General features: G+C 59.2%; 1 protein-coding gene across 5 annotated transcripts in view; it reads right to left on the reverse strand.

Annotated features, from left to right (window-relative positions):
• Positions 1 to 26,142, reverse strand: part of RPS6KA2 (ribosomal protein S6 kinase A2) — a 354,059-nt gene that overhangs the window by 19,943 nt on the left and 307,974 nt on the right. For all 5 annotated transcript variants that reach the window (XM_045058346.1, XM_045058347.1, XM_045058349.1 and 2 more), the window contains 4 exons: positions 19,704 to 19,768; positions 10,622 to 10,724; positions 8,309 to 8,439; positions 7,159 to 7,284 (listed from right to left, as the gene is read on the reverse strand). In XM_045058346.1, the coding sequence (XP_044914281.1) occupies positions 7,159 to 7,284; positions 8,309 to 8,439; positions 10,622 to 10,724; positions 19,704 to 19,768 (425 nt within the window). The remainder of the gene's footprint in view (positions 1 to 7,158; positions 7,285 to 8,308; positions 8,440 to 10,621; positions 10,725 to 19,703; positions 19,769 to 26,142) is intronic.

Here is a 26,142-nt window from a genome sequence, read left to right on the forward strand (position 1 = left end):
CACCCTGCCCGGAGGGGAAGCCGGGCCCAACAGTGGCAGGCGCAGGACCCGACGGCCGCCCTCCTGGCTCTCCACCATCTCCCCGACCTGGGCAGGGCTGGCCCGCGTCCCCCTGGCTGCACGCTCCGGGCTGGCCCCGTGTGTCGATCCTAACCCTTGTCAGCAAGTCCTGGCTGCTTTTGGCCACAAATCTTTTTGTCTTCACAGAGATGCTGAGCCGTGAGGCCCGACGACTGGTCCCAGAGCGCGAGCTGCGGTCTGTGCTGGGGGAAGGCAGAGCCCAGAAAGAGGTTCGAGCACACTGTTTAGACACGTCTAGGAATGAATTTCCTCCCTGCGGGATTGGTTTCTTGGGACTGGCATTGTTAGACTTGCTTCTGGTCCAAGAAAGTGCTGGTGACTCGAGTTCCTTATTCTGAGAATATACTGCTTTATAATCTTTCTGAGGCAACGGGAGAAGGGACTCTTCGCATACGTGCTGGCGGGCCAGGCCTCCTCCCTCCCGAGCTGATGCTCAGGTAATCCTGACGGAACAGGGAGGAGGCGTCGGGACGCCCACCCTGTCTCCTTCTCATCCAGCAGCGGCCGCAGACAGCAAGCGGGGCACTGCCTGGGGGGTCGGCCACCCACCCCGGCCAGCGAGTGAGCCGTCCGCGGTGCCGCCCTCTAGCCAGCTGGGCACTTGCGGGGCTAAGTCAGTGCACCAGGCAGTGCCGGGCACGGGAGGGCTCCCTCCATAGGCGGAGCTCAGAGGTAGCAACCAAGAGCATTGCCTGCCTTCTTCCTTCCTCCTTCCTTCCTTCCTCCCTCCCTCCCACCCTTCCTTCCTTCCTCTCCTTTTTCTTTCTCTTTTTCTTTCCTTCTCTTTCCTCCCTTTCTTTTCTTTCTTTTTCTTTCTTTCTCTTTTCTCCCTTTCTTCTCTCTCTCTCTCTCTCTCCTCCTTTCTTTTTACTCATGGGTCTTGAACTCACGACCCCAAGATCGAGACCCTCATGTTCCAACTGAGCCAGCCAGGCTCCCCTCGTGTGCATTTTTATTCCTGGCTACCGAAGAGAGGCCCAAGGCCTCATGGTGATCAGCATGGTTTCCCTCTTCCTTTCCATCTCTGCACATCTCCACCTTCCCCTTCCCCGGCTCCCTCCACAAGCACCCCTCCTGGGACACTGACTCCTGTGGGGAAAAGGGCTTTATGATGAGCATGTGGTGGGGGGCTCACAGGCCTGAACAGCCCCTCGAGGCGGGGTATTTCCCTGACTTATTCCAAGGATCAATGCCTTATTTGGAACAGGGGTAGGAGAACGTGTGATCGTTTGTAAGATTTAGCGGACGACTTCTCTCGTACCATTAACTTAGGCAAATTAGTTTGCTTACACAGTGAAAGAACTCTGAGTTTTCCGGCTGGAAAAAAACGAAAGTTTCCACGCCAGTGTTCCTTCTAAAACTAAGCTCTGCTCGTGTCAAACATCTGTCTTAATCCTGCTGTGTTTCTGGTGGGCACACGGCATACACATACGGAAATGAGCCCAGACACGCTAACGCTACCGTAAACGGTCTGCCGCAGACGCAGAGCGGGCTGGGCGCAGGGAGCGCGGGCCCAGCTGCCCGTGTGCGTGGACGGGCCCCGCGACTCCCGGAAAGAACCGGGCGACACGGACTCACACGCTCGGAAGGACCCTCCTGCATCTTCACCCGAGTCTGTCGCTACAACAAACTACGTGACTTCGAACAAGGCACACGCGCTACCGAAAAGAAGGCATGGCCGTGTGTGACGCGGGGGCTGCCCCGGGAGGAGCTGGCCACGGCTCCCCAACGTGCCTCGGCCCACAGGCGCCTTTCAGCCGCGGGGACCCGCTTGTACGTCTGCAGATACCAGGGCCCGCGGCCAGGGCTGACGTCCGAAGCGCATCCAGCTTCAGACTCCTCAGTTACGCGGGCTGTTGGCGGCAGCTTCTGGCCCTGTGATCCCTAAGACGCCTCGGTGGCTGGCTTGTGGGTTCCCTGAGAACAGGTCCGTGCTCCCGCCCAGGACCCGCCACTGTCTCTGCCCTAGGAAAAGCGTTAACGAAAGAACCGCGCAAAGGAACGGACGGCGTCGGCTGGCCGAACGAGTGGATCCGTGCAGAACACGACGTGTTCCCAGACGAGAAACGCTCCAGTCCACACCTGGCCTGTCAACACTGACAGTAAAGAAGCCCAGGAAAGGCTGGAAGTGACGTGGGATGTGAGGAAAAGCTCCTGATGCTCCTTGGACGTAACACCTGTCCCTGACACCCACGGTCACAACGGGGGTGGAAAGACGGACAGGAGAGGAGACACGAAGTCTGTCGGGTGTGAAGCGTCACGAGAGAAGGCACTGCGGGCCACGGAGCACGGAGTGACAGCACAGGAGCCGGGGCGGGGGGCAGGGAGACCCCGGCCGAGAGCAGGGGCCTGTGGACACGAGGTGGCCGGCACCCGGGTCTCGGGGAGGAAAGTTCAGCCCCGGGAAGGCAAATGCGTTCCCCAGGCGGGAGCCTCCCGTGTCCTGGGAAGAGCGTGGGGAGTTGAGTCCAGCCGGGGAGGTGCGGGAGGGGGGACAGGCGACGGGGCCTCGCCGGCGGCTGCGGGGTTTGGGCTCCGGGGCAGTGGGGTGGAGGCCGCAGAACCACCCGCTCGGCGTGGCCGTCTCGCTCTCTCAGGACCCGGGTGTCGCAACACGCAAGGGGGTGAGCTGGACGGGGGTATCACGGTCCCCCCCTCGGAGCAGAGAGGCAGCGCCCCGCGGAGGTCAAGGGCATGCACCCTCTGGAGGGAGGGCGGCTCTCCCATTTACAAGCTGGGTGTCCGGTCTCTGTGTCCCCGAGGGGACGCCGAGGGTGATCACAGCACCGCGTCATGAAGGTGACGTGAGCTCACGTGCGCAGCGTTTCCGGGCTGGCGCGTGGCGAGTGCTGTTCACGGTCATCGTCCCCGTGGCCACAAGAGGGCACAACGCGTCGCGACAGGTCTGGATTCTGTCTAACGCCTGCCGCTCCCCGTGTCCTGAGCTTCAGGTGTTGGGTTTGCTGCTTAGACGTTTACTGATGCTCGTGTCTCGAAACCGAGGATCTAAGCGGCAGAAGTGATGCCTCGGGGGTGGGCGTCAGTTCTGCGCCCCACGGTCGGCACCCACCGAGTCGCTCGCAGATACCTTCCGGAATGGTCTCAAGGCGCACCTGCGGAGGCCTATGAGAGGCTGAGACACCTGGGGGCGCGAGGCATCTCTTCCACAGCGAATCCCCCCCCAACACAAGGCTCCTCTGGAGCCCTTCCTTTGACACAAGCCGGCGCCCTGGGCTGTTTGCCGTTGAGCCACTTCAGGAGTGGCTTCGTGGAAAGGGACACATAGCCGGAACGAGAGAAGACTAGAGATGCTTCCCGCTCCGGAAACCTCCCCCGTTCAAGTGCTGCTCCGTCGCAGCTCCCTTCTGCGCTCCGTAAGCCGTCCCGCTCTCGCCTTAAACAACTTGGCGTCTGGGCTTTCTGTCAGGTTGTCAAAGTCCCGCACAATTCCCTCCGGCCCCCTGCCTTCTGGGGCCGACGAGGAGAGCAAAGGCGAACTTCGGTGGCGCCCGGATGGCTGGGCTGCTCTGCCCTCGGAAACAGCCGGGGGTGTAAGAGTGGACGCATCTGTCAACCCTACTGAGCCTGACGGAGGGAGGAGGGAGGGAGGAGGTAACGGCTTTCCCACCCGGCTCCCCAGCACTGGGTGGGCGCACCGGAGGGACACCCCACGCCGAGTCGGCCCGAGGTGGGGTCCGCGAGGACGAGGAGGCAGCACCCGCCTCACCGCCTGAGGCCGGGCTCTCCCGGGGAAAGACCCTGGTCAGTCCAGCCTCGTTTGCTTCATCCGAAGACAGGGACCAAGCTGAGGGATTCGGAGTCTGTACCGACGCTTACAGAGTGCCCACTGTGCGCGCGCTGCCTACTGTGAGATGTCCGTCCGTCCCCGGTCCCCGAAGGGTGCCTTAGGCTGCGGTTCTCCTCTTCAGCACCGCTGTTATTATGGGCTGGGTAATTCTTCGTTGAGGACAGCGGGAGGGAGCCGTCCTGGGCCGGATGTCAAGCTTCATCCCTGACCGTTGTCCCCTAGACCCCAGCGGCGACTCCCGCGCCAGCTGTGACAAGCAGAATGTCTCAGACATGGCCAGTGTCCCTGGAGGGGGGCAAAGCCAGCCAGACCGATGATGACTGGGCACAGGAGCCCCGGCACTCCGGTCACCATCCTCCTGTTCATCCAGGTCCCTGCGTGCGCTTTTCTGCTCTTGACTCGGGGGGGAGGCTTCCGAATCGCCCGTGGAGGTGGATGAGGGGACAAGGAGGCCCCCTGGCTCGGACTAGACGGTTTCTCAAAATGAAACAGACACCCTTTTCCATCCACGCGCGAATGTGGACGGCTGGGTCCCCACACTTCGCGAGCTAGCCGGGAGGGTGGGCGCAGCTCCAGCAGCTGAGTCCCGGAGGGCGTTTATCGACCCGAGGTCCGGCTCACACGCCCGGCGATTAAGTGCCACGTTCTCGGTTCTGCCGTGTATCAGCCAGGCAACTGATGCAGAAAAAGGTCAAAGAATAGTTCAGCTCCGCTCTACCTGGAAAATGCTGACAAAGGGCAGGGCAGCGATCTGTAGGACGTTAAAACGTTCTGCTAACAAATGGGCCCATCCTGAAAACCGAGCTCTTTGCCTTGAAACTCCTGCCGGTCCTGTTGCCCTTGGAGGAAATCCAAGCCAATGCCAGTGAACTGACAATGGTCATTCCAACCAGCAGCCTACACAGCTCTGGGTCCCGGGCGCTCCCTCCTGCGCTTGGTGAATTTAAATACCTTCTAGATAATAAACTACGACCCACTGTGGTCTCAGCAAGGATCGGTGGGGGGGGGGGGGGGATCCCTGCCAGGTCCACCAGGTCCGTCTGTCCAGGGAACTTCAAGGCGTGCGAAAAAGAAACAGGAAGGCTTGACTTCCCGTGGCACCCGGCTGCAGCCACGCGCCTGGCTTCTGGGCCCTGGGGCGAGATGCCTCAGAAATTTCCAGCACAGCGTGGCCTCAACAAGAGCGTCAAGGTCCGAGCTAAAGCCACGGAACAAAGCCGAATTCACATGGTGTTTTTAAAAGAGAGCTGGATATGGGGACAGTACGGGGAAACACACAACTGCCTCTGTCAATGGGAGATTTATTTTCAGAGGCACAAAACGCAGCTGATCAACTGCACAGAGGCTGGCTGTTTTCTAGAAGGGCATCGTGGTCACTGAGCCGGCCGGACAATAGATGTGTTCTTCCTCGCTCGCTGGAAGCTGCGATTGTTTCTAGGATGGCTGCTGGTCACCAGACAAACTGCCGAAAGATATTCTGTGCGAATGACAGAAAAGATCCTCCAAAGCCCCTGTATGCTTGTGAAGCCTCCGTCGTGAAACACGAGCGAGACACAGAGGGCAGGTGCACACCCACATCGGGCTCCAGGAGCAGCACTGCCTGGGGAACCAGGGGCGGCCTCGCAGGTGCTCCCATGAGCTCCCCCCAAGGAGGAGGAAACACGAAACTCCTCAGCAACCCAAGTCCTAGAAACTCCTGGAAGACTGCTTGTGACACCACCTGGGGGCCCGTGCACACCCCCTGTGGACGGCTGGACAGCTGGCAGTGCTGTGCACCCTCCACCCTCTGCTCCCGGAGCCCTCTGTGTGCCTCCCCTCTGCTCTGAGAGCCCTTTGCGTGCCTCCCCTCTGCTCCCGGAGCCCTCTGCGTGCCTCCCCTCTGCTCCGGGAGCCCTCTGCATGCCTCCCCTCTGCTCCAAGAGCCCTTTGCGCGCCTCCCCTCTTTTCCCGGAGCCCTCTGCACACCTCCCCTCTGCTCCGGGAGCCCTCTGCGCGCCTCCCCTCGACCCCTGGCGCAGTGCTCTAGAAGTGGGTAGGCTGAACACGGACAGCATGTCCGTGGAACCCACAGACCATTCCTCCGTATTTCAAATGTTCTTTCTTATTAGAGGAATTCAATATACATGTGTCCCCAAGCCATCATTTTCCAACCCAAACTAGACCTACGGTCTTTGGTCTAGGTTTTTTTGGCTGGTGTCTTTTCCGGAAAGAGTTGGGCATTTTTTTTCAGTGCAGGAAACACTGGGTGGGTGTGCATGCTATTCTTGGGGGTCTCCCTTTTAGCAAAACCTGTGTTCACTACACGGTGTGGGGCCTGGGTGAGGAGTCGCGCAGAACAGCTCATCTGCCTGAGTCATCGTTTTGGACAACTTCTTCAGAGGCCAGGAAAATCGCAATGGACGGGATTGCTCCTTCTATCCTGCTGCCTGCTGGAAGGTTCCACGCTCCTCCGAGTGTTGGGGGGTGGGCAGGGGCAGGGCCACGTGCTGCAGACAACACTGGGTTCGGCCACGACGATGCCACAGGCCGGACCCGGCGGTCAGTTCAGCGGGAAAGCGGTGGACTTAGAGCCTCTCTCCCGCTCTTGTGGACGGAATGTGCCATTTACGCTTTTTACGTAAGTTAGGTCGTGCTTTTAGCAGGAAGCTTTAGCTTTAGTCCATATTTTATCAACCAGAAAACTGAAGAAACTGGTCTTTGGGATTTCCAGATGAACTATCAAATGTAGCAACAATTACAGAGGCGAAAGGTACTATGTAGAGACGGGATTCTAGATAATTACAGATAATCCTTACTACGGACTTTTCCGGATGGTGGAGAGTAAAATGGCCAGCTCTCTGCTTAGGTTTTCACAGGTTTAACCAGTTTATGCCTCTATTCGTTTCTTTGAGTTAGTTTTTGGTGACCATGGCTTCCTCCTTCCTTCCCCCTCTCCCACCAAACACTGCGCCTGTCCCCCAACTGTATTTTCCAGAATACTGGGCACCCAAAGCTTTTATTCCAGAGTGCACTTATACAAAGCTACTAACGGTGGTCGGCACTCGGATGTGGGATAAAGCTGAAAATACTCATGATCTGCAAAATAACTTTTGAACGGATGACCTCATACCAAAGCAGACTGCGCTCCGTCACAGGAGACCTGGGGAGACGGTGAGCGGGGAGGGAGGCGGCCGGCTCAGCAGGGCCTGCCGCGGTCAGGGCTCGCCGGAGCGGTGCGGTTGTGCGTCGCGACCGCACGCGGCACTGCCCACGCCCGCGCGCGGTCTTACCTTCACGGCGTACTCTGCCTCCGTCGCTTTATGCACACATCGCTTGCACACGGAGTAGGAGCCCACCCCGATGTCCTCCTTGATCTCGTAGCCGTCGGTGAAGTGTACGTTGTTCCCGTGTAACTGCTGCGGAGAGAGACCAAGGGCGGAGACGGCCATCAGGGCTCTCTCGTGCAAGGGCACGACCACAGGCACACGGGACACGGGCAGGAAGGGGGGGTTCCAGACGGTGCACTGAGGTCACTGAGCCCAGGGGTTCGTGGAGTCATGCTGCTGGTCAGCAAGGGCTCTCGACCTACCTCCCGACTCCCCTGACCTCTCCGGTTGTGAACTTCATTCTCAGACCACAGTACCCGGTATCCACTGCCTGGGCCCATCCCCCTGAAGACCTGAGAGCCTGAGACAGGGGGGCAGGGGACCTGCAGAAGCTGCGTGTGTGGTTGTGACACTGGGGTCTAGAGCGGTGCCTGACTGTGTCATCTACCTGGAAATCCGACCCCGTGATGTCCCAGGCATGGCCCGTAGGCACGATCCCCCACTCAGAGCACGGTCGAGAAGCCACCGGCTACGGTCTATCCTGTCACATCAAGCGCCCATGTCAGACACACCGTGGTTTCCCAAAAGGCTCTGGAGAGGCGATGTGGAGATCTAATGCTGCCCAATTTTCCCTGACCCGGTCCGTAAATAAAACGTGATCGCCATTCCTTCTTAGAATTCTCTGCATCTGGTTACACTAACTGGGGGGGGAAGCGTCTTATAAAATAAACGTCCTCTGCATCGACCTCCCAAAAAGTCGGTTTGTAGCCACAGACCAAATCGCTCTCTCGGGGTACTGGCCCCACTGCACACCGTGAGCACGCCCCGTCTGACTCGTGTGGGGGCTCTGGCTGTAGACGCGCCACGGTGACAGTCTCATCAGAACTCTTTACCCTTCGTTAGGATGAATGTGGAACAGGGGTAACAGCCACGGCTCGGGTCACCATGAGACTCAGTGACCCCCAGGAGGCCGGGAAACAGCTGATGGCAGAAAGCGCTCCAGGCATCAGCTGGCCCCGCCCCCGCCCCCACTCCCAGGCCGGCTTTCCGTCCACATGTGACCCTCACCACCCACACCTGCCGGAGACCGTGCAGTCGGGCGGTGCGGGGTTACCTGCACGATGGGGTGGACCGTGGCTTTGTGCAGATCTTGCGGCGAGGGCTCCTGGACCAGACTCGAGGCCACGAAACTGAATCCTCTGAACAGATGATGAGCGTTGGCGCTGGGGGGGACGCCAGGTGAGTCTGCAGGTAACAACGAGAGAATTCCACCTTCCAGGGGGAGCTTCCTAGCTGGAGCTCCCCAGTCACTTTTACTTAATTTAATGACATCACACAGTTGGCCTTTGTGCGAGGGACTAATTGAAGTGTTGAGACACGGAAAAGTCATTCTCTCTATATGTATATATTAATAAGAGGGTAGGATTTTCTAAGCACACGAGCCGAGAGCATGGCAGCTATAGCAATGTGATTCTGAAACAGTGCATAATCCACATCCTGTACGTAAGGTTTCTGGATGCGCAGTGTGAATGTCCCCTGAAAGTCTTACAGCATTTTTTCCCCTAAACTTAAGCCAATACTAAAGCTAGTTTATATCTCCTTTGGCCGCTGGAGGCTGCTGGCTGGTGGGAGATGCCGGGCTAAGATCTGAAAACCCATCAGACAAGGTAGTCAGAAACGAGTCATGGGATCATCAAAGTTTCCAAGTCTTCAGTTTCAGTTAGTTAGTTGAAAATTCTCTCTTATCCAACTCTCGTGTTTGCTTTTTAAGCACCGTGCCGAAAATCAGCATCCCCTCGATGATCTTAAAGCCTGTTACATTCTGTTTACGCCACCTCCCACGTGGGCACGGCAGCCACACCAGCCAAATGCTGGCCGAGGCAGCCTTCATAAGGACCCGCCTGGATTTCAGCTGATGGCCTCCGTGCCCCTTACTTCATTCAGAGACACTGCTTATGCGATCTACGAATTCTCCACTCACTAATGCAAGTGCATCTGCCCAAGTTAATAGGGCTGTACCTCCCCCAAAGCACACACACTCCTCAGAGGTTGTGAAGGAGCCTCCTGAGGTACGCTTCACCCTCGCCATTTGCAGGGCTCTGGCGAATTCTCTGGGATGAGCTCAAATTCTTAAATCTAAAGCACCAAGGAAGGACGCCAAGCACCCTGGGGGTCGAAGACTGCTTAATGGTGCTGGATCCGATGTGCTCGGTGGGGACCTTCAGAGCAGCTGGTGGTAGCCTGGGAGGTTTCTAAGGGAAAGCAGACCTCGAAGCCGTCATTCTGTGCAGGGGCCCGGGGTCTAGAACAGCTCGGCGCCCGCCGGGGCAACGCCGCAGCGTTCAGGAGGTGCTGCTCCTCGCAAAACATAATCTTCAGATTCTAAAAACTACTCGGCTGAGCCTTCTGGGTTTTAATTAAGCTTCTCTAGTCTAGCACCGGGAGAATTTACTTCCTAGCACCAGGAGCCTAAACCAAAGGGAACAAAGTGGATTCTCTGCTCCAAGTTTTCCACGTAGTGTTTTGTAGTTGGCTGTGTCTTTCATAACCACCTTTAAAGTCATGCAAAATTTCGGATTCCAAGTCAGCGAGCAAAGAACCCCCATATACACCGTATGTAGCCCCGTATCCACCAGCTCCCTGAACGTGGTCCCCCCATCCCCCTACGAGGGGGGTTCGCCTCTTTAGTTTACATAACACCATTACACAACATACCACTACTGGATGGCCTGGACTGCGTCCCCCCAAATTCAGAGTTTGAAGCCCCCGCCCTCTATGTGCCTGTCTTTGAAGACGGGGTCTTTGGGGGAGGTAAGTAAAGTTCAACGAGGCCATGGGACCTGACCCAACAGCACTGCTGTCCTTCTAAGAAGAGGGAGAGACAGCACCGAGTGAGGCCCCGTGAGGACACGGAGGGAAGGTGGCTGTCTGCAAGTCGGGAAGGGAGCCCCTACCGGGAACCAAAGTAAAAGTCTGTTGTTTAGGGCGCCCAGACCAGCTGTGTGTCATGTGGTCCACGCAGACTGAGACCATTCCCAGATCTCAAAAACAATCCCCTGATACTGACTCATGAATGTCACAAAACGATGACTTCGGACTGATGGAGTTCGACAGACCTTAAGAGGGATTGTTGACAGATCCCGAAAGCCAAGGCTCCGTGTCCGTCTGCTGTGCCGAGACCCGGTAGCTGGTGAGGCTCTGCGGACAGTGTCGGCTGCTGGCATGCGTCAGGGCTACAGTTCCCACAGCTGTGGACTTCACCCTTGGCCCTCCTCTCCCCAAAAGACCCTCTAGCCGAATGGAGACTGTCACTGTCTCGACATTCCCTTCTTGTGCTTGCCTGAAAGAACTGGTCCCTGAACTGGCAGCGGGGGGTGGGGGGAGGACCCACGACCAGACAGAGCGCTGGGTCGCTGCTGGGACACACCTGTGGGCGTCCGTGCCGTGAACTCGGGGTCAAAGTGGAAGGTGTCCTCGGGCCTGCCCACCGCTGGCTTGAACGGCGGCTTGATCTCCTTCCGGTACAGCTTCTGCAGGGAAGGCAAGACAGAGCCGTGAGGAGCCACCGACAACACCAGAGAATGCCGTGGAATAGCGCGGCCCGCCGCCGGGGCGGGGGACACACTTCGCGCACAGGGCCCCAGTTTCCACCTGCGGATGGCACCTCTGGATACTCTGACGTACGTACGAATACGCGTAAAATATGATGCACGTACCCTACACAGGATGCAGAACACAATGGAATGTGTTCTATAAAAGTCATAACCGAAGGCACGAGGGTCTGGACACGTGCAAAGTATTCTCCCTTTAGGGCAACGTGACGTTTTAAACCTTTTTAGGGAGCAGAATTTTTTTCTTCTAGTAAAATCTGGCAGGACGGCCCCACGCTGCCCCACCCTGGGTGACAGCAGTACCTGCTGCTGGGTGCCCTCCTCTTTGCCCCGGCGACCCCAAGGCCACCCCTGGGGGACGCTGTGAAAGCCCTCAGTTAGAAGGGAACCGAGCCTGGGCGCGGGGGCTGGGGCACGTGCCCTGGGCACCCGCTCTGGCATCCCCGATTTGGGGGTCCGGACCCCTCTGCTCGAGCAGCTGCTTCAGTGCCCCTTCCACACACGTCTGTGCCCTCTGACGGGCCCAGCACGACACCTGACTTGATGGTGAGTCAGCCCTTCTCGAGAATGGCCACGTCGGGAGGCCCCGAACTTGCGTCACGGAGCCTGAGCTGTGACAGGATGCCCGGAAAACCCACGCCCCTCAGTGCTCCGGTCTTAGTGGAAATTTGAAAACGCCTTCCAAACCTGACTGTGGTATTCTCAACGTTCTCAGGCAGGGCGACAGTTCATGCTTTTGGGGAGATTCAATTTAAGGGACAACACAGTTTGGAATCGGGCCCCGGTAATGAGGCGGATAAAGCTGCAGATGGGGAAGAGGGAGTGTGGGCAGGGGGGCGAGGCTGGGCTCGGTGGGTCGGGGAGGTGGGCCGTGGGCTGCAGAGGTGTGGGGGCCTCGGGGCTGCCAGTCCTGGTGGAGGCTGAGGGGGCGTCACCGGGGTGGATTTCAGGACGTGGAAGTTCTGGGCGCACAGTAGTGGCTCTGGCCAGGGTGCTGAGCGCCTGGCGGGATGGCACCTTGGCTGTGGGGCTTGGATACCAGGACGTGGGTCTGGCTGCAGCCGTCTGAGTTTCCCTAGTTCTGCCTGATCACAGGAGTGCCCCCGGGCCCTTTCTCGGTGCCTTTGTTTCAGTAAGTCTGGAGCTCAGCTCTGGAGCCAGGGATCCTGACGGCTCCGAAAACGTCTGCAGTGACTCCCGTCCAGATCGGCTCTGAATCTCTCAATAACACAGAAGAGCAGATTTCCTCTCCTGGTTTTACAGGTGAGGAAACCCAGGCTAAGACAGGTGGGCTGAGTTGTGCAAGGTCGGGAGTGACGAAGGGCCGGTCGGGAGGAGGGTCAGGCATCCCGACTCTTCCTGTTACAGCAGCGCTCACGGCGGGGGAGGGTCCAGCAGGTGGCAGCAGGGCACGACGTCCTGGTCCCCGCCCGGAGCACACCCTTGCAGAGGCCCCTGTGGCCGCGGGAAGTGCGGGCGCGGCTGGCAGAACGGGAGCTGTGTCCGGGCGAAGGGGCCCCGGAGGCCGGCACTGACCGATGGCCACCGGGCTCCGCCGCTTAAGGAGCAGCAGGGGCCGCGGCGTGCACAGGACGGCGCTCAGGGTGTGCACTCGGGAGTCACCCGGCGAGAAAGAATGTGTTAACTCCGCCCTGCATTCGCTGGTCATTTCCTGCCCTGGGTGAATAGATTTCATTAGGGATTGATTTACTCCTTGAACTCTTTCCGTAAATAGAAAGATGCTCCTTTCGGCGGTGACGCATTCCGGGATGGGAATAAACTTCCCTGATGTATGCACTTGTCAGAGGAAATCTAATAGGGAGCTGTGCACCCTGATTAAAATGCCGGCCGTCACCAAGACCGATGGCCCAGCGCAGCCCTGCGGGGCTCAGACCCTCTCTCCTCGCACCAGCGATTCTCCTGCGATGTTCGAGCTGGGTGATTAAATCGGTATCTGTCCTGCTCCAGGAAAACGCACATCCTCTCCCTCGGCATCCGTGTCTTCTCTCGCTACCTGGGGAGGTGGGGGTGGGGCAAGAGAGGGAGAGAGGAATCTCCGCGAGCCGGGGGCTCCTGCTTTCGTTAACGAGGATTTATTTACACGCACACAGAACTGGCTGTCACTTAATCCAAAGGGGAGGCGTTACACCTGGAGCTGAAGGTGACCTTCAGCTCCTCTTCTAACCCCAGCTCCACCAGCACGGGGTCCCCTGGAAGCTGGAAGCCAGTGCCGGCCCCCAGCTTCACGGCTGCAGATTAAACAGTCCCCCGAACCCAGCACTTTAGAGCCGAAGCGCTTCTGCTCCCTGATGGTTCACTGGGCAGCTCCCGGAGGCATCGGCGGCCACGACTGTGCCTGTGTGCGCACCCCGCGGTGGGGACCGTGACGCCCTGCTCGGGACACCCCGCAGCCTCGCTTCCCACCCGGCCACCAGCCACAGAACCGCACGCTGGCTTTGATGAGAAGAGAGCTGGGACGCCGAGGTGACTGGCACAGTCCCAGCCCCTTCCCCTCCGTGCAGAAACCTGCCCAACTCTGCTTGTTAACCCGCCTCCCACGGAGGAAAACCCGAGAAAGCACAGGCGCCTCCTGTGACCAAGCTGACTCCCGGGGCCACGTGTTCTACTCTGGTCTCCCGCTGAGACAGCCCCCCGAGAATGGCACAGCAGTCCTGGCCGGGAGGCCGACCTCTGGGGGAGGCACAGCTTCCCACTTTCCAGGTCTTTAGTGTAAGGAAAAGGAATTCATCAGGATGACCTCTGTAACCTAGCAGAGGACGTGGTACCCGCTGGCTTCCCCTGCTGCAGAGTCTCAGTGCCCTCCTTCCCAGCCCGGTGCATGTCCTCTGAACCCGGCACAGAGCTCAGCCATCACAGTGCATTTACAGCACGTAAAAACTCCGGCCTCACTCACGCATGTGCACGTCTGCTTTTCCTCGTGTTTCTGAACCTCCTCTGTAAGCCCGTGCTTCCCGAAGGATTCCTAGCTGACGGGAGGGGAGGGCGTGCGAGAGGGTCCGCCGAAGGCTTGCCGGCCGGTGGGGGCATCACGGCGGGGCGGGAATCCCCGTGCAGACTCCAGAGCCCCCCGAACACCGGTCCCTGTTCTTGTTACGCCTATGAGCACAGCCTGTCCAAGGGCGGCCGGGAACACCACCCTGCGGTGCCCCGAGGGTGCTGTGGTCTCATCCTGGTTCCAAGCAGGTAGTGGAGGGCTGGACAGGGTGGCCAGGTGCCCTCCGCCCTGTGCGTGGCTCCCCTATGCTTGCTGCGGTCGTAAAGGTCGGTCAGTTTCTTCCCGTTGCTGGATAAACTTCTGGAACGTGCTAGTGTGTGTTATTATTACACATGCTTTTCTTTCCCCGTGTGCAAACCTAGGAGCGGGTTTGAGGTTTTAGCGAAAAAGTAATCTCGCTTCTCATTTTGCAGCGTAAACTGTGGCACACAGGGTTAATTCGAGAACGAAATGGCAGCAGCATTTTGTGTAGGTTTTGAGCTTGACGAGAGGCATTAGAATTCTGACCTAGATTCCCCTCTCCGAGCATCCAGAACGATCCATCCCACACTGCCGGAAAGAGAATGGGGTCTCATGATCAATTCGCCAGGCATCACTTCAAATCATCTGGCTCGTCCCAGGATCTCAGGCTGACACAAGTCACAGCCACATTGGAACGGATTTCGCATCGAGCCAGTATGTGCCAGGAAGCTCTGAGCAGGTGCAGCACGGCTATTTATACCTAGAAGACCTTCAGATGACAGAGGGCAGAACAGAGGAAGCACAGGGAAATGCTAACTGGGTAATGGAATAGGAGGCTGAGGCGAGCTTGGGGTCACGGACCTAACACCTGCTTCTGTAGGCAGTTTTGGCTCCAGGCATTTCAAAATTAACACTCTCCAGTAGGAAAGGGCACAGCTATAGATCGTTCCCGAAATAGCGACGCAGAAATAATGCAGAGACGCAGAGTGGTGGCAGCCTGGCCGGAGTAACAGAAAATTCCAACGGCTTCCGAGCACCCGGGGAAGCGGAGGGAGGATCTGATGGGGCTCTGTCTACACGGGTTACCCTCGCCGTAAGCCTGGCCAGAGCAACAGAATTCAAACAGCCTCCGAGCACCCAGGGAGGGGGGATCTGATGGGACTCCGTCTATATGGGTTACCCTCACCGCAAGCGGTTCCAACCAAAGTATCTGGATTTACAAGACTGCTGAGCCGAGGGGCGGTCATTCATTGAACACAGTCCTGCTGGGCTCCTTGAACGAAGAAGCCCAGTATTTAATGTGGGAACAGACGGACAGAAGTTGCCTCACACTCTGACACAGGCACTGAGACTGGCCAGCAGCCCGCCGCTCCCGGGACCCGAACCCCTAAAACCCACTCTCGGGGGCAAGAAGTCCTTTCTCCGCTCCTGGTGGCACGCACGACCGGCAAGGTCGGGGGGCTCTCGCAGGTGCTGACCTCGGGCTGTCTTCTCGCTGCCCTGTGCCTCAGTTTCCCGCAGGAGTCCCTCCCACCTCACAGAATCACAACACCTGCTACCCTCGGAAGGGTTCAGAAGTATAAAAAGAACACAGGCGTGAGTTCCTCACAATAACGGGCGCTGAACGGCTACAGTGAAGGTCCCAGCCCCGGCCAGGAAGCAGCAAGCAGGGGTCGGTCCGCGGTGCCTGCGGTCGAGGCAAGCATCTTTCCCACGGCGAGGGGCCCCCGGGCTGGGCTGGGGGTGGGGGTCCCGCGGCCCGCGGTGATGAACTTTCCCGCAGCATCGGGGGCAAAGAAACGCAGACTCCGTGCGGGGCTCCCCCGGATCCCCTGCCGAGGCCTCGGGCTGTAACCGCAAGTTTTCATTCGGCTGCTGAACCAGCCTCTTTCGGGAAGATCTGCTCCCAGGCGGTTTTACTTGCTCGGCCGTGTAGCCGAGTTAATGGCAGAGCGGGGCAAACCAGGGCCGTGACCCCACATCCACTGGGAACGGACTTATTCCGCACCAACGGGTCACCCGAAAATTTCTGCTGGCAGCTTTGGGTCACAGAGGGAAGCAGAGAGCGAAATAAGTACGTTTATATTTTCCGGGTCGGGTCCCGAGGCCGGCGCTGGGCTCGCACACCCGGGCAGAAACCAGACGGTTGAGGAAATGGCTTCCCGTTGTCGCCCTGAGCACCTGCCGGGCAGAGGGGAGGCGTCCTGGCGGTAACGGCTTTTGCAGAGGCTCCTCTGCTGTGGCCCTCAGTTGTCCAGGCTGCTGTGGCAGGAGGCACACGTCCGGACACCCGTCAAGGTCGGACATTTTCACGTCTGCTTTCCCGATGGGTCTGCGGCGTGCCCGGTGTGTGACCGACGGCCGGGGCTGGTCTTTGCGACCCCGGGGCTCCCTGGCGCGCAGGGAGGAGAGGACGGGCGGAGAGCGGCGACGGGGATCTCTCGTCTACGTGCAGCGGTCAGATGTCAAGCAACTTGAGGACAGCTGCGTCTTGCAACTGCCGGACCACGGACGCCCCGCTCACCGGGACACGGGCCGGCACCCAGCACTGCTCGTGGAATAAGTGAACTTGCACAGAAGTGGCTCTTTAGAGCTCCCTGAGCCACGCACCGGCTGCTTTCATCCAGGGCTGGAGAGGGAATGACAGCCCTCCCTCCCTCTCCGTCCCTGCCTCGTCTTCTGCGGGCAAATACTGGAGTGAGGGTAGGTATGCTCAGTCCCCGTGAATCTGAAGGGCCTCTCTCAGACACACAACGGAATCAAATGCCAAAAGCAACGGGAGAGGTTTCCCAACCTCAGTTTTAGTCCGATTGCTTTGAAATAATGCAGACTGCCGCCTTCCTGGTGCAACATTCCAGTGACCATGTGTGTCCGGGCAGGGACCCCCGCCCCCGTCCCCTGGCCGGCACAGCGGTGCTGGGTGCACTGGAGCTGGTCTCCCGCGGGACCCTCGCCTTCCTAACGCTGCAGACACAGGCCGGGCCGCTGCTCAGAGCTGGCGCGGACCCCTGGGACGCAGAGCCGACTGGCGTGGGGTTCAAGGCCGTCGTGCTGTGAAGAAGTTCTCTCGGTCCCCCCTCTGCAGGCCTGCTCTGTGGGGGGCTCCCTTCTTGGCTGAGATGGGCGTCCGTCCGTAGTTCTTGCCGACAGGTCCTCCTGGGCAGAGCTGTGCTGAATGGTGCCCGGTCCCTCCTGGTCATCCCAGCCGACGCCCCAGCAATCTCCTTCTCCTCTGTGTTCTCGGCTGTGCCGGGGGCGGGGGGCTGCGGTGCCCCAGAGAGCAGGCGAGAAGTGCGTTCCTCTGCCCCGAGAGCCTCTCTCATTCCCTCTCTCGTTCCCTCGCTCGCTCAGTATTTACCAAGTGTGTCCTCTGAACCAGGTGCGTCTCAGAGGCGTGGGAGACACATCTAACAACATTGACAGTGAATCCTCACCTCGGGGAGGGTATACCCAGCGGCAGGGGACGGACAAGGATGATCGACATAAATAAGGGCCGTGACCCAGTGCTTTGGAAGGTGATAAGCCGGAGGAAAAGGAGCAGGGGAGTTGGGGCCCTGGGCGAGGAGCTGCAGGTTTGGAAGGGCCCCCAGGGAGACTTCAGCAAGAAGCTGGCTTTTTTTTTTTTTTGGTAGTCTTCACGTCCTGCGTGGAGCCCAATGTGGGGCTTGAACTCATGACCCTGAGATCAAGACCTGAGCTGAGATCCAGAGTCAGATGCTTAACTGACTGAGCCACCCAGGTGCCCCCGAGAAACTGGCTTTTAGGAGAAGACATGAGGAGGACATAACTGAGACACAGGGGGCCCCCGGGGGGCGGGTGTGCTGGGTGGCAGACAGGTGCGCAGAGAGGGGGGCGAGGGGAGCGGGAGGGACAGGTGGGGTCTCAGCTCCCCTGCTTGTTCTTTCCACAGCGCTGCTTTCTCTCTGGGACCAAGGGCGCACCCTTTGCTTACTGCCTCTCTCTCCCAGCCCAGCGTGTAGGACTTGCCCGTCCTGGCCACCGCTCTGTCCCCAGGTCCTGGAGGTGTCTCCCACATGCCCAACAGCAGGCTGAGTCGATGGAACAGTGAGTGACAACAGAAGGGGGTGTGCGGCTCTACTCTGGGCCGCGTGGGTGGGAGGGGACGGGACACGGCAGAGCCACCCCCCTTGGCCCCAGAGCGCGTCCTCGCGGGGTGCCGGGGGGGGGGCACGTCTCCAGGGCTCAGCTTTTGAGGCTCTCGTGTGTGGTGCCGTGCCGGCACTCGGGGGCCTGAGACCCCATCACCCCACACAGCAGAGCCTCCGTGCTGTACGGAACTCGAAAACGATGGGCTGCAAAGGACCTTCAGGTGCCCGTCTGTGAGCTGGGGATGACAAGAGCTCCGTGCGAGCCTGCATCTCCGGAAAGCTAAGTAAAAAGACATTTCACGCGCAGGCAGTGGCTCTGATGTCCCGCTTCCACTTTCCATTTTTCTGAACTCAACCTGCTGTCGGTTTGGCCCTTGAGCCAGGCTTGTGTCCCCGGAGGGGAGGTGACGTGTGCCAGCAACTCACACGCTTCTTTCCAGTGTCACCGTTGGAAAGAAACTTGATCTCATAAAAGCTGCATAGTCAGAAGCGTAGACGGGGGTATTAAAGAATCTCACGTTCTCCCAGCTTGACTTTCTCCAAAAGAGGAGGAGAGGGGAGGAGGGTCAGAAGCTCTGAGAGCAGGGGTTCCACCAGGGGCAACACCGGGGGCTGGGGGCCGCCGAGCCACTCCTGGCCGGAAGCGGCTGGGGCACCACGCTCCGTGGGGACACGGGGAAGACAGAGGGAAGGGCAAACACGGGTAATAACAGCCCTGTGCTAGAGAGGACATTAACTCTTTTTTTACACTCTGTTAACATCTCCAAATGTAACAGCTGTGTTCACCTAAAGGAAAGGACCGAAAGAAACAGACATCAGAGGAGGGACGTCTTCCATGCACACAAAGCACAGGGCGGCTGTTGAGATGAACCAGCCCCGAGCTGAGGGTCTGGAAACGGCTCCGAGCGGCTGGTGGAGTGAGATTCCGGAGCCCCGGAGCCAGCGTCTGGCTCCACGCGGCTTTGTGGCCCTGGCTTGGGGAGCTGGAGCCAGAGGCTGACTTCTGACGGGGTCTCCTCCCCCGACCAGGTGATGTCTGTCTCATCACCAGGCCTGGCGTCCAGCACAAGAGCCCCTCAGCCCTGGTGTTTCCTCTCAGTGGTTTTCCATCGGCACCCGGCCCGTCCCCTGGCTATGAACCCCACTGGCCCAAGCTCGGCCGGGCTGAGCCCCAGCTCTCTCCCGACTGCAGACCCCGGCCCAGTGGTCCCTAAATGCACCACGACGGTAAGTCTTCCTTAGGTCGCTAACAAGTGTCAGCCATGATTTTGTCTTCAACGGTCTGGATGATACATTTTTTCTGTAATAACTCTATAAGAGTGCTAGCTGTGGGGGCCTGGGCCTGAAAAGAGACTGGAAAAGCAACACAGAATCCGAGATGCCAGCGGTTCAGCATCAAAGAGGCCTGCACAGTGGGCCACTGCCCACGGCCCAGCGGCCCGGAGACCCACAGTGGCCCAGGGGCCCAGGGACAGAGGCCCAGGGACCAAGTGACCTGAGGGGCTCCTGCAGCCCCTTGCCGGATGGACGGTGATCTCCACTCTGTCCTCAGTGCGTAGCAGTCGCTGCAGGGTCATCTGAACCTGCCTCTAAAGGGCCAAGCGATAAAGGGATTTCGGGCCTGGTGCTGCGGGGACGGGTGGTCCCTGGTCTGTGCCTGTAAAATGCCAGCCTGTTCATAGGCTCCGGAGAGCGGTGTCACCCTCCTCCAGGTGACAGGGCCGCGTTCACCTCTGGTTTGTACCCGGCTGGTGTGCCCGCCCCCTCGCTCCCCGTCGTCGTGAGAGGCGGGGACCGCCGTGCGCTACTCACATTCCAGTCTACGGTCATGAAGAAGGGGTTCCGCTTGATCTCCTCTACCCCGTCGAGGCCAGCACCTGTCCCGGGACAGAGCAGACACGGGCATCAGAATACACCCCCGATTTCGTGGCCTCTGATGGTTTCGGACGCAGCAGAGGGAGGGGCTGGGCTGCCCAGAGCAGGGGTGAGGCAGGCTGGAATATTCCTGCCGCAGGTGTGGGGACGCCTGGAAATCCGGGGGGAGGAAGTTGGAGGCCCCGTAGGCTCCACGCCCACCACCCACCGTGGGGCTTGAACTCTGCCCAGAGGTCAAGAGACCACAAGGGCCACAGGCTCTATCGACTGAGCCAGCCGGGCGCCCTCCGGCCGCACTTCAGACGCCCATTAAAGCTGGCGCAGGCCGGCCTTCCAGAAGGCAGCGGACATACAGGGGCAGTAGGAGAGGAGGCAGCTCTGGGTTTACAGGGAAGGGAAAGAAAGCCAGGAACTGAAGAGGCAGCTTCCCGCGAGATGAAACCCAGAGAAAGACTGGCGTCCACACGAGCGAACGCTGGGGCCCCTGGAGACGGCTTATAAACAGTTCCGCTGGGCTGGTTGTTCCTACCCGGACTGGCTCTTTCCTCTCTTGCTCACATGAAATCCCAAGAACTGGGGGAGCGAGGGAGGCCCGAGTCTGCCGAGCACAGAGGATTCAGGGCTGCGAAACTTTTTTGCCCGATACTGTGTCACTGTATGTCTGCCGTGAGTGCACAGGCAGAGAGAGCCTAACGGAGGCACTGGGCCAGCGCTGGTCTGTCCCTTACAACAAACGCGTGGCACTGACATCAGTTTAGTGTTAGGGGAAACCGTCCAGGGGGGTGGCTGGGAGCGCGCAGGGAACTGGCTGTACCTTCCATTCAACTTTTCTGTAAACTTAACGCTGCTCTAAAAATAAGTCTATTAATCAGAGAAACCAAAACCCTCCGGCCCTGAGAGCTGTGTTTTCTCCAGGATGCGAAGTCGGGGGAAGAGACTGTGGGCCAGGGAGGGGGCTGGTGGCACGGGGGCCGCGTGGGCCGGGCCGTCTCCAGCCAGCTCCTGTCCCAAGGTTGGGGACGGGGGTTCCGTGTCACTCGGTTTGTGAGGCACAGGCTTCCCGCTTCTGCACCCCGGGCTCCGCGGGCCCACCCCGAGCTGCTGTGGTCACTGTGGTGCTCCCCACCCAGCCTCACCGTCGGGGCCTGAGAGCTTGGGGGGCAGCCCCCACACGGGCTCCCGGGGTCCCAGAGGACGAGGCCCTCCTGGATGTGGCCGGATGCTTTTGCATCCTGGTCCTTGTGCTCACGTGGGGAGAAAAGGAGGGGAGAGAGCTGTCCTCGGGCAAAGATGTCTCAGGAGGACGGAGGCCCAGGCCCACCTCCCGTGTCTGCCCGGGGAAGCCTGGGCAGGCCAACACTCTGGGGGAGAACCCACTGCTGGTCCCGCAGCATCGCTGGACTTGGGATACAAGGCAATGCGGGTGGCGGTCAGACTCTGGGATTTCTCCTCTGCTCTCCTGCCCGGCTCTGCGCACACTGAGGGCCTACGACTGTGACCGCTACTTTTTAGGCTGAAGGACACGGGGTAAGGTGGTCAAGGTCGTCCGAGAGTTTGTGAGGAGAACTAGGATTTGGAGGGAGATCTGTGTCGCCCTCAGGCTGGGGCTCCACCCCCGTCCTCAGTCCCGTTTGGAGTTTTCTTCTGAGGACCTGTGATATGATGATATGGTGAGAAGTATCCATTTCGGTCTTTGTCTCTGGCTCCTGGTCAGAGCCCCCCAACTCTTGCAATTTCCCAAGTCGTGAGAATAACAGAATCATCTTTGGTCACAGTATTTGGTTGTGGTCCCAGCAGCAGCTCTTTTGTTGCTCACGACAAGCCTCTTTGATCCCCCCACCCCCCCACACAGAATTTATGTCAATGGGGTGGCCCTTGGAAAGCCCTTTGAGGATGGGGGCTGGTCACCACGGAAGCCAACCACGGGGCCAACCACGTGACTACAGGGTGGGAACTGCCAGCCTTACCTCTGACCTCCAGGGAGGGGAGAGGAGAGGGCCGGAGGAGGGGCGTATCACCCACCGCAGTGATTTAATGGAGCACGCCCAAATAGTGGAAACTTCATAGAAACCCTAGACAACAGGGTTTGGGGAGTTTGTGGGTTGATGTGCAAGAATGCATCCATGTGCCGGGAGGGTGGCGCACCCCAAATTCCAAGGTCCTTCAGACCTCACCCTATGCACCTCTTCATCTGTGTCCTTTAAAATATCCTTTGTAATAAACACAGATCTCGGTGTTTCCTGAGTTCCGTGAGCTGTTCTACCACATTACCGAACCCAGAGAAGGGGTCTTGGGAACTCCTGATTTATAGCTGGTTGGTCGGATGCACAGGTGAGGCCCTGGGCTGTGGGAGGGGCACCAGAGCGGGGACACCTTGTGGGACTGAGCCCTCGGGGTCTGTGCCAACTCTGGGTGGTTACAGCCAGACTGAAGTCACTTATACGACTCCAAGCTGGCGTTGACTGACAAGTGAAGAATTTGTTGGCATGGAAAACCCATACATCTGGTGTCAGCAGTGCCGGAATGAGTAGAAATGGGTGTTTCCCTGGAGGACCTCACCGGATTCCTGGGTCTGTCTCCCTTGTTCTGTGAACCTCTGACCAGAGCCCTGAGACCTGGTCCCAGCAGCTAGCAGCCCCTGATAGGGACCCAAAGCGCTGTTGTAAAGAAACGTGGAGAACCAATCCGCGGTCTGACTCCCAGCGCTGACCTCCCTCAGCCCATCCTGTGGGCAGACCGCCTTTGACCAAGCCCAGAACTCTGACTGAAACACGCTCCTGGTGATAAGGATTAAAGTAGAGGGAACCCCACCCCCGATTCCCTACTGCTTCCCAGATCCTTCTCGGTGAACGTTGACCTGCTGCTAGAGCACTGGGGGTCGGTCAGAGGTGTGAGCTTCGAGCCCGAGGTGGCTCGCACCCGCAGTGTGACTCATCGGCTCAATTCCTCTGAAGAACCTACTTTGCCTTCTGTTCCCATTACGTCTCGTCTTCGCTCATCACTTGCGAACACGAGCCACAGGAACTGGAACCAAGTGAGACCCAAAGGAAACGCAGACATTGGTGTAACTCCAAATTCCACGCTGGTGCGGGCTGGGTTTTCTCGGAGGCTTAATTAGCACATTTCTATCTGCACCTTTTCCTTCCGCTGCAGCGAGGCTTCATACCACGTTCGTGCTTTGAGGCCCCAGCCAACAGTCGACAGTGACCGAATTAACACTTTGGCTATTACTCAAAAATTACAGGTGTTCCAAAGGAGAAAAATGTGAAACAGAAGCAAAGTTTCTGCACACGGGTTTTGAAGGCCTACGTCAACCTTCCTAGGGCCCATGTGGTTATTATTTTGGATTCTGGTTTTGTTGATCTTCTCCTCACGTGTGCTAAGTAGGCGGTTTTGTCCTTGACCCCTTTCTACGTCAACTGCACACCTCTGACAATCGGGCAGAGTTCTGGGCTAGGAAAGTCAGGGAGCGTTTGTGCAGATCCCTGAATCACAGCCGTCGGGGGGCGGTGACCCAGCACGCCGGAAGTGAGGAGTTTTCACCGCGTTCTCCAATGTCAGGTAATTATGAATTAGAAACGTCAAAGGAGCAGGTGTGAGGGTTCACGCTTACTCTCTGCAGTAGGGACGTTTAATCATCTGTGGTCCATCGCCAAACTGTAGTATCACCGGACGTGTGCGCCTGGCCCCACGCGTCTGGTTTCTACCCCTGGGGGGACGTTGTGACCTGGCACCCAGTTGGGACCTCCTCAGTCAATGCACGGTCGTGAGCGTGCCCTCCGGCGGTGGCGGGGGTCTGCTTTTCCACGGCCCCGGTTACGGTCGGCTCTCCGCTCCACATTTTTAACAGGGCGACCTCTGTCACCGTGGGGTTAATCATCACTGGGCTTGGACATTCGCAGTCAATTATTCTCAAAGGGTTTTGGCATCTGCCCCAAATACTTCCACAGACAGCCTGGGGAAATGTTTAATCCCTGGCCCCTTCGAGATGCCTTTGAAGTATCTTATTCCGCTGCTGTTTTGAGTCAAACGGTATCCGCCTCGGATTCTTGGGGCGCGCTCAGGACAAGCTCACTTGGGACTGGTGTCCTCACAAACACTGGAGCTCTGCCCGACTGTCACGTCCAGGCACGTGAACAGTCTAGGACGTGAACACGAGGCCGGTGCTTTACATTTTAATCCCTTGCCCTTCGCCTACACGTTGTTTTTCATAGTTTGGGAGTATTTTCCGGCCCTTTGGCATCTCATTCACTCAGGGTCTAAAATGTTTGCTTGCTGGGTCTCAGAGGGCACTGCCGGTTGAGAGCCGGGGTCTGGCGCCCGCTCGGCCCCCAGGGCTGGCTGGAGCCGACCGGCGTGCTGGTCTTGACCTAGCCGTCAAAGGTTGGCCTGTTGCTGACGGGAGCCGGGATGGGACACCGGAGACCAGGACGGGGAAAGCACTGTGGAGAGGGACGCTGGACTGCAGAACAGAGACGCGAAACACAGAGGGCCGTCCGTCTGCCAGCGGGGGGGGCCGCTCGCCACAGGTGTGCTCGGGGACCGGATCCGACGCGGTCTACACGGCCGTGCTATTTTACCTTCGTCGGCCCATCTCCTTCCTACCTGACCGCGGCCGCATCCCCCTGGGGGTCTGAGACCCTCCCAGAAGTTCCTATAGGAGACACGGACGGTCACGAGGGACGAGCCAGACAAGCGGCCACTTTGCAAAGCCCTAGAGAGTGGGTCCGTTGCAACCTCCCATCCTGCAGAAGGTCTGGAGAGGCATTTACTCAAAACAGCCGCCTCGGAGGGCCCGCCCGACAGCCCCAGTCACGAGAGCCGCCACCACCGTCTGGTGACCACGGCCGACGGGCACACCCCGAGGCTCTGCAGGGCGCTCGACCCGACCCCACCCGGGTGCTCCCGGGCTGCAGCATGAAGGCTGGCACGGGGCCTTTCCCCAGGTTCTTGTCTCTGGCTTCCCGGGCTTGCAAATCTTTTGGGGCGACCAGTGTCGCACCTGGAGGCACCCCCGGGGCGGAGACAAGGACCCTGAGGCGCAGCGCAGGGACAGGCCTCCTGAGGCTTCCTTCAGGGAACACGTCCGACCTCCCTCTCCCTGCAGACCTGTGTGGAGCAGGTCACCAGCGACACGGGCCCCGGGGGGCTTTCTCTAGTTCACCGACACTGTCCCCTGGCTGCCTCCTTCAGAGGGACCCCTGGTGCCCTCGGCACCCGGCTTGGCCTGGACTGCCTCTCCCGGAACCCCCCTCAGGCACAGGGAGATCACACGGGCCCTCCCGCGTGCCGGTGCCTGCCCCAGTTTTTCCTGTGATGTTCTTTGGGCCTACTGTGCGCACCCGCCCCCTGCCCCGTCCCCAGCACGGCCATGGCTTCTCGGATGCAACCCGGGAATCCTCCAGGGGGAGTCCGCGGCCCCGCCCCACTCCAGGCAACAGCAGCTGTTTGGGGCCGCTGACCTACTGTGCACGGGGTCGTATCGCTAAGCCTATCACACCGTACAGTAAATAAGTGTGTGACACGCTGCCACGTGCACACCAGCTGCCACGTGCACACCGTCACGGTCGCAATGAGCACACATGTGGGGCACCTGGGGGGCTCAGTCGGTCAAGCATCTGACTCTCGATCTCGGCTCAGGTCGCGATCTCACGGTTCATGAGTTCGAGTCCCGCATGGAGCTCTGTGCTGTGAAGGCGGAGCCTGCTTGGGATTCTCTCTCTCCCTCTCTCTGCCCCTCCCCTGCTCACGTGCACATGCACGCACTGGCTCTCTCTAAAAATAGCATTAAAAAAGAAAAAACACAGAGTTGACTCCGAGACTCTTTAAGTCCGTGAAGTGGGGCATCTCACCGCTCACAACACGGAACACAGCGTGCTCCTGCCTCTCCCTCCCCTCCCTCCAGGATGCCTGCTCTGCCCGCCAGTGTCCTGCCCTCACGGAAGGGACCAGCTTTTCAGGTTGGCCGGTGGACCGTCCCCCCAGAAACAGCAGGGCGGAGGCAGGGGGCGCCTCCCCCTGCGGTTGCGGTTTCCGGCCTCCCGGCCCACGTGACCGGCTTTCGCGGGGGGGGGGGGGGGGGGGGGCGTGGCAGCACCAGCACCCGCGTGTTACCGGGCACCTGCTGCGGGTGTTCACGGAGTGTGTACCGAACGGCGACGGCCCCCCGTCAGTGGCAGGTGAGACTTCCATGCAGACTCTGGAGCGAGGACATTCGGGGGATCCCGGGGCAGAAGTGCCAGCTTTAGACCTGGGGTAGCCGTGCGCCCTTGTGCAAATCGAATGGGGGGAGGGGGCCTCAGCACCCCCACCTGCAAGGTGTAAGGCATCTTTGCTCTTTCTTCCAGCATCTTCTATGCACGTGCCCCAGGAGGGT

The sequence above is a fragment of the Felis catus genome, chromosome B2, assembly GCF_018350175.1.
Source record: "Felis catus isolate Fca126 chromosome B2, F.catus_Fca126_mat1.0, whole genome shotgun sequence".
In the NCBI taxonomy this organism is placed as follows: Eukaryota; Metazoa; Chordata; class Mammalia; order Carnivora; family Felidae; genus Felis; species Felis catus.